General features: G+C 41.8%; 1 protein-coding gene across 1 annotated transcript in view; it reads right to left on the bottom strand.

Moving 5' to 3' along the window:
- The window catches only part of TBC1D15 (TBC1 domain family member 15), a 34348-nt gene extending 24830 nt beyond the window's left edge, over positions 1 to 9518 (bottom strand). Inside the window, exons 1-4 of the mRNA XM_049792026.1 lie at positions 9399 to 9518; positions 1810 to 1908; positions 1494 to 1568; positions 607 to 745 (exon numbers count right to left, since the gene is read on the bottom strand). Of these exons, the coding sequence (XP_049647983.1) occupies positions 607 to 745; positions 1494 to 1568; positions 1810 to 1908; positions 9399 to 9422 (337 nt within the window). The 5' untranslated portion in view covers positions 9423 to 9518. The remainder of the gene's footprint in view (positions 1 to 606; positions 746 to 1493; positions 1569 to 1809; positions 1909 to 9398) is intronic.
- Between the last annotated feature and the right edge of the window lie 2594 nt (positions 9519 to 12112).

The raw sequence follows: 12112 nt of genomic DNA, 5'->3' as shown, positions 1-12112 counted from the left end.
CTCGAGTCCTTCCCCACAGGGCTGCTCTCAATCCACTCATTGCCCAGCCTGTATTTGTGCTTGGGATTGCCCCGACCCACGTGCATATCTCTACTGAGACACTGTAACAAAAAATGATGTAGCTATAGAATTATTTTGCTGAAGTAAAAAAGACCATATAAAAGAGACCCATGTACCACATTAACTGTGTATTCCATCTCCCCCTGCTGTTGCAGTATGGAAAGGCATTTGAGTCATAAACCACTTATTTTTTCATTTTCCTTCCTAACATGACATCTAGTTCAAATCCCATTTGTCTGAAAGAATACAAAAGTCCAATGCAGATATAACTGCTACATCACCTAATGATCGTCACAGCAATAAATTACATTTAACATTTATTTTCAATACAATTCTCTAGCAATTTAATGAAGAAAATACAATGGAGGCAGACAGTAGCTATTCCATTGTGAATTTTTTTCCCGCACCCAGAGATTTACCTCTCACCACAAATGACTCACAGCTTTTCAATTCCTAATAAAATCCACGACAACTGTATCTTAAAGGCTATTCCTCAGTTACAAGTCACCATAAAGAAAAAACAAAACAAGCTTATTTTTTAAGTACCTCCATTTGAATGAGGTTTCTTTTTAAAAGAGACTGTGGTGACCATGTCCCATTCTGCTTCATAACTAATTGGACGGTCTGCTCCTCGGGAACATTTTTCTTTAGGAGTCTGAGTCCACTCCACAACAGAACTGGAATCCTGAGCAAAATAAAAAAAGTGACTATCGAAAAACGCAAGGCATGAAAATTAAGCTAGTTTCTCAGATTCAACAAGAAGAATAAGCATCTTCGTTTTCACAGATTAAAAGAATCCGTAGTATTAAAATCCTAAGAAACATGATACAGTTCAACACAGGAAACTTGGACTTATGACTAAGACAAGAGGTTTTACTTAATAAATTCAGCATGGTACTAAAATATCCTAGCCTCCCTTGCAGACTCTACCAACATAACAACCTTTTTATTTAAATGTAAAACTTAAATCTTTCTTCTTTAGTCACATCCTCTTAATACTGCTTAAATACCACATATCACTGCATCTTGGAACCCCCACAGACTTCTATTTTTATTTTCCATTTGAACAGTACCCCTCTGCTTTGAGTCTAATTATGAAGAGTGAATCACCAGACTACAACGTAGTGGATGCAGGAGGACTGGTGGCTATGATACACTTGGACTCGTTTGTTCTTTACTATTCATACAGATAGCCCCCTTCTATTTTATATATGAACCAAGTAAAAACTAAATACAGTCACCTACACATGCATCCCAATAACTTGAACTGGGCTGCAGTCCACAAATATGATTCCTACATGTAGCTATTAATATCAGTGATAATCACATAAATAGATTTTGCTTCCAGTTATGAGATCACCTATGCATAAGTTCACACAAAATAAAATCTCTGGAGAAACAGAATGAAGAACACTGATAACTAACAAACATACCTTCCCAGCACAGAGAATATTGGAAGCATCCAAAGTATCAGCCAGTGGTCTCCAGTCTACTATTACTTCGTTTTCCTACAATACAAACAATCATAAAAAAGTTCAATCTTACACAACAAAGTACATATTTCCCTATTTGCTCATGGTATGATTATGGTACAACTTACATATATATATAAATGATGCAGATGATGTCAAACATGATGTGATATTTGTTCATTTACAAAATCCTATATTTAAAAAGACATTTAAGATTTGCCAAACACATGTGCTTTACCAACAAATACACAGTTTCCATAACATATTATGTAAATACCTTTTCTATGACACGTAGTACTCCTGATATTAAGCTGTCCTGGTCATCATTTTTTCCACAGGATGAATGAATGAAAACTCCTTCTTGCTCATATATAACCTGTAACAAAGTAGATAATGAAATAAAACCCAAGATTTTAAAATTGTTTCTCTCTCCTGCAGTACTCATTATCATTTTGACTCACCTACATAAGTTGAAGTGAACACCGCTACCTTGGTAGGGGCTTTGTTACCTTTCCTTCCTCCTCCATCCCCAAGATCTGAGTCTTTCACTTACTTTAATCAAGAAACAATGGAAAATGGAACTTGTTAAACTTGCTCTCTAAGCAACACACCATCTATTATTACTTTGCCAGTAAATCACAAAATGCATTCAATACTTAGTATTTTTTAAATCAGCAGGCAGAGGTTCATATGGAAATCCTACACAGCTTTTAAAACATTAAAAGACTTTCTTACAAGTCTGCCTTTCCCCCACTTGCCATTTAAGCATGTTGAAATGAGAACCTTAACTTAAATTAAAAACAGACAATCTAGTGTAGAAAAGATGAACTCCACAGAAATAAAAAATTGCAGCCTTAGATTAAATAATGGCCCAATCCTACATTCAGGGTGAATGGCAAAGGTTCCATTTCAAAGGTAGAACATGTGACAGCCAGATAAGAGAGTCTTGTAGGAGTACACACTGCCCACGTAACTTTCGCATTTAAGCATTTATAAAACTCTTCACAGTATTCTGATCATGATCTTAAATAAAAAAAAAAAATATCAGAGAATTCTTGTCTATCAAAATTCAGCAGACTCTTCAAAGCTACATGCTACATATACTCTTAAAAGCTCATAAACAATGTAAACGGGTTCTGTTTTAAACAACTCTCTAGAAGAGCAAAAAGTTCCTAATATAACAAACTTAGATTTTGTGGAAGTGAAATACATCAAATAGTAACAGTAACTTTTTTATAACCATGTTAAATTTTCAAACCAAGCTGCAAACACTGCCTTAAGAAATACATATTTTTAAAGGCAAAACCTAATAATTCTTAGCTAATCCAAGACAGATATTATATTTCTTTGGTACTGAAATATCAGAATCTTCTTTTCTCAACTTACTTATTTGTCAGGTTTTAAAAATCATTACATCTGCAGTCAGGCCAGTAAAATAGAATTTTAGGTGTGTAAGTTTAACTAGCCAGACAAGAATACAGAGCTTCAAAATAGCAATAAAATTCAGTTAACTTGTCCTTTCTGTTGTAGATTTACTTCTTAAATTTCTCTTCACTTTACACAAGCAAGAAATTTCTGAAGTGTCCTGTTTAATCACAGAAACACCACTTGGAAGAAGCCTCTAGTGATCACTTAGTATAATCTCCCTCTTGAAGGATGATTAACATCAAGTTACCTTTCAAATACTGGAAGCTTGCTTTCCTCTTCTCTGCTACATTTTTTTTCTCTTTTCTATCAAGAAGATCCTCCCTCTATTTCTACCAAATACCTGGTTTTAAATTCAGTCCCTGTTTAAACAAGGCAACTTTGGAATTTATTTAAATTTTACCTTCTAGCTGTTTGGACCTAATCTATCACCCCAACTAGTCAGAAATATGAACAAAAGTGATCAACCACTGGGACAGCTGTTCCAGAAAAAAAACTATTTGTATCAGAGTTACACTGGTAGAAGTGCATTTCTGTCAATAATGTTAGTAAGCATCACAAAGTATATCTTCTCAGTCTAGAAGGTATGCAATCTAGTATTGTTTTTATTATTTTTCCATCCATTAATGTCTCAGAAGGACAAACGTTTCCTTTCATGGGGAAAGAAAAAGTGTTCCCAATGCCACAGTTGTCATGGAACTGAAAAATTCTGTATTGCTCTTCGTAACAGATCCAGCTCCCTGCCTCGTACTCCACCATCTCATCTACTGACAGAGGGTCTTGAGAAACAGGGAACCACAGCACAAAATTCAGGAAAGCTGCAAGAAGCAACAATTGTCTACCCACCTACTACAAAAAAATAGAGGGAAGTGGCAGGATGTAGGCTCAGTTTACATGTCATGGCATAAGCTAGTTAAGGTTCTGGAAAACTGTTCAAGTATCTATATTCCACGTCCAGCAGAAAATAACTTTGTGAAGTCCCACTGTTGCACCAGTATCACTTTCTGTGAAATAAATTGTATCATTCTTAATACCTTAAGGACATGGCACAGACAATTTGTACCTACAGCTCATTGTATTGCTTACAATGAGCACACAACGGGCAACGTTTGTAGCTTTTTATTGCCAGGGACACACATAAGCAGAAGGCCTTTAGCATACCACATCAACAATTACAATATATGCCAGAATGCAAAGCCAAGTTTTGGGATTAAATGCTTGCCATTTGATGGCAATTTATGGCCCTGAGCTACCAGCTAGCGAAAGACGACAACACTGCACCCAAAGAAAATGAGGTGTAGACAACGAGATGCAGACAACAAGAAAGGAGAGACAGGTTTGGGGCTACCACAGAAGAGGGCGGTCCTGCTCTCCTCACCCGTGTATTTCTCACCCTGCCTGTGCTGGGCACCCAAGTACCAGCTGATGTCATGTGCACTGACTGCTCACACCTCACGCTCTTGTTCTTGCCTCTGTCACACACCAACAACCTGCCAAACACAGGACATGTGAGAGAACGAAGAAGCACAGCAACTCCCCCAGGTAGTTCACTAGTCCCATATTTCAGACACTGCATACTCTTCGTGTCCTCATCCAACTCGCTCTCCTTTTCTGCCAGAGTACAACTCGGGGCCAGCACTGCTCTGCCAAGATGCCATCCAGCTTCTCATGACAGACAGCTTGCAGCACCTACACAGTGAATCAGCCACTGCTCTGGAGTCATTAAGTAATTACGGTACTGTGCAAAGCCTGATTCTAACAAGTTTTCAATAGCAGTTACTTCATTTTTGCCTCATATTAGAGAATCAGGTAAAGGACTTCACTCCTGTGGATTGATTCAACAGCTGAAGCAGCAAGCAGGCACGCTCATAAGAAAGTGCTTGAGTAAGAAAGTCTAAACACTCCACAGATTACAAATTAAGGAAAAATGGGTCTGTCTGCAAACATTAACAACAGATATAGCAGCTGTGCAGCATTTCATTTTCAGGTTCTGACAGAAGGTAAACCGAACAAAAGATACAACACAGTAAGGAAACAATTACAGCCCAATAAAGTAAATTCAATTTAGGCAATAGCTGTCCTGAGAGACCTTACAGCCACAAAAGGATTATCTAACTTAAAGAAGAGCTCTAAACTAAGAAGAAATATAACTCAGTTTAAAAATCTGCATTATGCTGCTTTAATTTCCATCTCCCTCTTCAGAATAGCTGAGGTTTCCCCAGAGCTTATTCACACATCCACTGCTAAACTGTCACTGGCCTCACCAAAGTACCTGCTACATCATTAGTCTGCTTTCAGTGACCAGATACCAGCACATTTGAGTGCTCTGCAAAGCATCAAGCTAACATTACTTGACCAACGTCATCTTCTGCTCCACAGAAGATACGCTACAACTTCTGGCATTTGAATTTTAATAAAAACATAAAGCTATAACCTTGTATATCTTCTGTTTGCTGATCCTATGGCTCAAACCTTTTTCCTAAGACAGTAAAATTTCATGCTAGTCTTAAGTGAATAAAAGTCTTACAAACACCAAGTTTCTAAGTGGGGGAGTGGGGTTGGGGAGAACCTCACCAATATTGTCCATATTGTGACAAATGAGAAAGCTCACAACACCAGGTACCACATAAGAAAGGTTTCCTGCTTGACAACAGTAAGTTTTTCAAGTTCTGCCTTAGATGCACTGAAGATTTCTTGAACCACAACGTATTTCTGTTACTCATGCAACAATAGTGGGATATCAGTGAAAATACTATTCAGCAAAAGCTTGAGGTAATAACACACTATTTCTACTGTGAACTCTTCTGCAAATGAAATCCTTAATAAACAGAAAGCAGAAAGAATATACAGAAATTTCAGAATTATCAGTGAACTGCTTTACATTCAAGCATAATGAAACCTTAACTAAATTCAAAAGAGGCAAAGGCTCCTGTTCACAAAGAAAACCTATGAAGTACACCATATTCTGAAAAGATTATGATTCTGTACATAGTAAATGACAAAGGCTGAAAAAGTTATAATGAAGATTTTAAATCAAGTGCTTAATAAAATGGCACAACAATGCATAGTATAGGAGTCTCTGTGCCCCCAAATTTACCTAGTAGAAGGTGCAACAAGACACTGCCCACACCACAGAACATATATACATCTAAAATATTCTGCTATATCTGTGCCAACAAACTACCTGAAGGATGCACAGCTAATTTTAACACACCATATTTTAAATCTCTTTGCTGGTCCTGGCAAAAGAAACCCCAAACCCAAAACAAACAAAAACCCTCAACAGCAAAGACACAGCCCACCTCCCAACACCACAGCATTTACATTATTGTTTAGTAGTAGCTACACTGCTACTTAAACACCCCTAGTTGCTGAACTAGCTTTAACTTCAAGAGCAAGGGCACAGGCAAGTGAAAAATAACTTCTCTGACAGTCCATGTGTCAATTGGTAATTTGAGAAAGACCTAACAGCCCACGTGCTGAAGATACTTTGAACTCCAGGAGCATAAAACAAAAATTGTTACTGTCTTTAGACCAGCTGTAATAATAGCTTATACACTGACAGACTGAACTTGGAAGTTTGTACTTCTCCCCATATACAACTTTTTACCTCATTTTCTAACATGGTTTTCTGTTATAAGGGTTGAGTCCAGAGCTGGTTCTCTGAAATAAGGAAAACAAACTGCCATTTGCTAAGCAACAAAAAGAGAAAATATACTTGTTTACACGCATAAAGTCAAAAGCACTGAAAAACGGAAAGACCTTACTGCCAAGTTACTTGCAGAAAAAACTGGCAACTCTAAGAAAGGGCAAGAAACTGAAGCTCACACTGTTCTAGTGCAGAAGGTCATTAATAAAGAATGAGTCATGACTCCAGAACTCAACAACATTAACTTAAGTTTTCTAGAACCGAGTTAACCATATAGAGAAAAACACTGACAAGAACCTTCTGATATACGAAACGGTATGAAAAAAACAAATAGGACAAAAATCCAAGTAAAGTAGTACATACACTTACATGAGATTACCAAATTTGTAATTCATATCCCATTAAAGTATGGAGCAGAGACAATATGAAACAGCAGAGTTGTTAATCCATTGATATTAATGATGTCCGGGAAATAAAAAAAAAAAGTGATAGAGAAGGGGAAGGCAAACAGTAAAAATATAATAGAAACCACAACCTTATACAGTTTGCTGAAACATGATTGCATGAAAGCTGAGACAATGCAGGCTATCCCAGCTACTTAATACATTGCCATGTGAATTCCACTGGAATTACTTTGTGTAATATTTTGCAGAAAAGAACATATACATTAAAATACATTACTTTCATGTGACAAGATCTGCCAAATGAGACTAAAGCACCCCAAAAACTAATGCCTACTACTCTTTCAGAAATCTACACCTGAAACGCCTCATTACAACACTGCACAGCCAGAAGAAAAAGTGCAATTAAATTAGGACACCTATAGCTTGGAAACACACCAAAGTGCAAAATGTTTTAAGTGAGAATACTGGTTCTGTACCAACTTACGCAGTGTTTATTCCATCTGGAGTGAAGTTTCACTAGTTGTGAGCCCTTCTAAAATCCTGCTGTCATCCAAAGGAACAATTTGTGATCCAATGTGCTCCTTAGACAAATAGAAAACTAACCCAACCAAAAATAAGTACCCACAGTTTTACGTATTATCTCAGCCTGCTAAATCAAATTACGGAGAGATCAAATGAGTACGGTATCCAAGCAAGCAGAAGTGGGGAGATCTAGAGAAGGATGGAACTGCTCCTACCAAGAGCAGTGAAACTTCAAACCTGCCCAGCCACTTCATGAAGTCTGAGAAAACACAACTATCATATTTCCTCTACATCAAAGGAGACATGGCAAAGAATACTGCTGAATTAGAAGCTGCGTTAACAAGTTACATTAGCATTGTGGATGTGGAATAACTGAAACGAAGTTTTGCAACACCTGAGAGATTTAGTCTCAGGCAAACACTTTTTTTTTTTTAAAGGAACAACAGATATGCAGCAAATTTACAAACAACTAATCCACAATAGTTTTAGCCTCTCATATAAACTAGGATAATATAGCTGCTTTCAGGAGAACCTTCCCAAAGAAGATCCTGATAAAAACCTACCTGGAGAAAAAACAATGAACTGCAAAATAAAAATATTTACCATCATCCAATAAATTGCCAGATTGAGCTTAAAATGAAAAAAACTAGAAGACTAACTTTTCTCTGTATACATAAAAACTGGATGTGCACAGCTAGAAACACCTGGGAGGACAGCATGGCCATCTTTACATTTACAGCACCTAACAGCACTAAAGAACTTAAAGTTGTAATAATTCCAGCTGAACAAAGTGCCTGCTCCACCAGTTCTGGTTGAAATGGATATGGTAAACTGGCACAAGCAAGATCTCTACCGAGTTTTCCTCCTCAGCACCCTCCGAGAAGCACAGACATGGCTAATTACATGTGTTCTCTTATGCCGAGATCAGCATGAGCTGAAATAATCATTCGCTGCCATATGCTGGAAAGATGAAACCGAAGACTATCACACTCCAACCCTGGCTACATACAGTCAGACACTACACTTAGATTTTAAACTCTAGGTAAAGGATCCACGTGCTCGGGAGCCCAGCATTGAAAAGTAACACTTTCAGAAGACAGAGTCATGGAATAAAATATTTCTACAATAAAACCGTACGGACACAACTCGGATCCTTTGGTGGCGGAGGAGGGAGGCAGAGAGGGTCGCCAATACCTTCCCTCCCTCGACCTCAAACCAGAACGGACACTGGAATCCTTGTCAAGCTCCACCGTTTCATTCAACAACGCTTGGCAAGGATCGGCGGGGCGTAAAAACCTTTACATTACCAAATTATCCGACTGACAAGGCTTTGTATCCACCCCGGGGCACGTCCCCGCACACTACCAGCCCGCAGACCAAGGAAAAAAGGCCAGGAAGGTGTACGAGCACCCCCGGGACACGCGGCCACGTAGACGGGACAAGTCTCGTTCCTCCACCTCAGCCTCAGAGCCTGCTCTGCGGAGGCCAACCCCCGGCCCCGGGGGCCGCCCGCCTACCGGCGGAGAGCGGCCTCTTCCTCCACCGGGGCCGGCTCTCCCCGCAGCCCCGGACAGGGCTCAAGTCTCACCCGCCGGCCGCGACCCCCAACTCCCCTCAGGGCGGCGCAGAGGGCCCACGGCCTCCCACCACCGCCAGGCCCGCCCAACCGGCGGGAGGGCCGGTGTCCGGAGGGGCGGGCCCGGGCCCCGTGAGGAGACCCCGCGGGGAGGAAGGGGACCCCGCCCGGCCACGCAGGGGCCCGGCCCTAAGCGGGGCGACCCCAGCGGCAGGGGGGACCCCCGAAGAGGGGAGGACGGCAGCCGTCGCCACCCGCGCGGAGACGCGGGCCCAGCCCGCCGCCGTTACCTTGCCGCTCGGAGGCGCCGCCATGTTGCCTACGAGTGTTTATGATGACGTTGCGCTCTTCACGTGCTTCCCCTCCGCTCCACAACAACCCCCATCAGCCCCTACGAGGCCGCGCGGGCGGCGCAGGCGCACTCGGGTGGGACACGCCCCCTTTCTCCCACCTCCCGGCCGGGGAAAGGCGCCACGGCCACAGGGCCGGGCCCGGCTGGGGGGCGGGGCGAAGGAGCCCCGCCCCTCTCGTCGCGCGGGGGCTTCCGCGAGCGGCGGCCTCTCCTCAGAGGCCGCCGGCAGGAAAGAGGAGAAAATGGCGGGTTCATTTCTTGCTTTGGTTTTGTTTTGGTTTTTTTTACTCCAAAGGCTGAGCTCCTTTCGAATCCCTCGCACGCAGCTCTCTGCGAGACTGGCCGGCGCCCAGCCGCGGGGAAGCGGCTTGCCCGTGGGCCGGGCGGGTAGGCCCCGCGGCCTGTCCCTCATCCTCCCCCTCAGAGGTTTATAAGAGTTGTGGGGGTTAAGGAGGCGGTGAAGGACAAAGCAGCAGTAAAACGTTTATCCAGCGGGGGCACTACGGAACGGCCAACGCACCTGCCCGGGACGCCAGCCGGCCTCCACAGCGAGGAGAGCAAGAGAGAGCCGGCTGGAGCCTGTGAGCATAGCAGTAAGGAGAAAAGAGGGGGGTGTTTCTTTCATCGAGCTTAAAGCTTTTTCTCAGCCACCCGAGACTGTAATTACAATTTGAGGACTGTTGAAAATCCAATACGGAACACACAGCATATGCTCTCGAGGCGTTTTCTTTCTCTTCCTGCTGTTGCACGGTGTAAATAGCAAGAAAAGAGGGGCCCATATGCATCATTAAGCTGCCTAATACTCATAGAGCACATTTTTACTCAGTGAAAAACACACTGCTTTCGAGATGATGGCTTTCAACACATTCAGCCCAGGATAAAGCCAAATGTTAATTACAATCTCATCGATGTTAGCAAATATTCAGTATTCATATGTGTGCGGATTTATAAAGTCTGAAAGAATTCTTCTCCAGCTGTCAACAGGCTGCAGTTGGTCTTCAGTACCTGGAAAAAGTATATAATGCATGGTATTACTTAAAAAAAAATATTAAGTGAAAGCTAATGTCTGCACCATTTGATCCTGGTGAGAGCCATAAATAAAGATGGTTTTAAAAATGGTTATAAATGGACACCTTATAAAATACTTTGAGCAAATAGTTTGTCCCCAAATACTGTTAATTTGAAACATGAAGGATATGCTCACAGGGAAGTGATTTTCTACTCTAAAGAAGCAAAGGTAATTTGTTTTTTCATTTTTTTGCATCTGTCATAAAACCGCATTATAATTTGCTTCTGACTTCTCAAACTCTTCAAATTCTCCCTCAGCCCTGTGGACCAATTTACTCCATGAGATACATGACCACCTTCTAGCTAGTTGCCCAATCTACTAGACATCCCTCTTGGGCCCCTTCTCCCTTGTTCTTTTGCAAACTATCATTGCATAACAATGAGTATTTCATTAATCAAGATGGAGAGCGAAATGACTTTTTGCTATCAGGTTGCAGTATCACAGAAAGGTTGAGGTTGGCAGGAACCTTCAGCAATCATCTAGTCTAACCCTCCTGCCTGGAGCAGAGCACAGATCAGATTGCCCAAGCCTTTGTCCAGTTTGAGTTTTGAGTATCTCCAAGGATAGAGACAATGCAACCTCCTTGGTCAAGCTGTTCCAGTGTTTGGCCACCTTTGGAGTGAAAAAGATTTTTCTTAAGCTTAAATGGAATTTCTTGTATTTCAGTTTGTGTCCATTTTGTCTTGTCCTTTCACTGGACACCTCTGAAGAGACCAGCTCCACCTTCTTTACTCCCTCTCATAATGTAGTTTTAAATGTTGACAAGATCCTCTGAGCCTTCTCGAGACTGAGCAGTCCCAGCTCTGTCAGCCTCTTTGTATGACAGATGGTCCAGTCTCCTAATCATCTTTGATAGCCCTTCACAGGCCTCACTCCAGGATGTCAATGGCTCTGTTGTACTGGGGAGCCCAGCACTACACACAGCACTTCAGAAGTCTCTCACCTGGGCTGAAGGGAAGGATCACCTCCCTCAACCTGCTGGCAGTGCTCTTCCTGATGCAGCCCAGGATGCCGCTGGCCTTCTTTGCAGGTTCATCACCAACTTGCTGTGCACCACAACACTCAGATCCTTCTGTGCAGAGCTGCTTTCCAGCCAGTCAGTCCACAGCCTGTAATGGTGCATTACATTATTTCAGTTTACAAACCTGAATGATTCACAACACCAAATTCCATAGGCTGACATGGCATTAGCAGGTTCCTCTTCTTCTCCATAAGTCCATTAAGAAAACTGGGGCAGTCTGTAGCTCCATTCTAAAGTCCAACCCTTCATTCACTACACAAATGAGAATCTAAGGAGAGTATCTTCAGCTTGGTGGCTTGCTCTCCATTGGATTTTAAGTAGCCATCTGCTGTAATAAGGAATCTTCTGTCATATAAAGGTAATCGCAGCACCCCAGCCAGCAGCAAGTGCACAGCCAGAAAGCCTTCCTAGCTTTCCTATGGTTTCTGTTGCTGTCACAGCTGCAGCTATAGCTATTATGGCTATGCCAAGAGCTGCAGCAGCTGCTGTTGTTGTTGTTCACACAGCTATTTCAGCAGAGTTCCAAGATCCAGTCTTGTATTCAGAAGTGTCAGCCACCCAC

Source organism: Accipiter gentilis, chromosome 34, assembly GCF_929443795.1.
Source record: "Accipiter gentilis chromosome 34, bAccGen1.1, whole genome shotgun sequence".
Classification (NCBI taxonomy): Eukaryota; Metazoa; Chordata; class Aves; order Accipitriformes; family Accipitridae; genus Astur; species Astur gentilis.
Note: the sequence above shows the minus strand (reverse complement) of the source record. Positions and strands in the feature narration are given on the sequence as shown.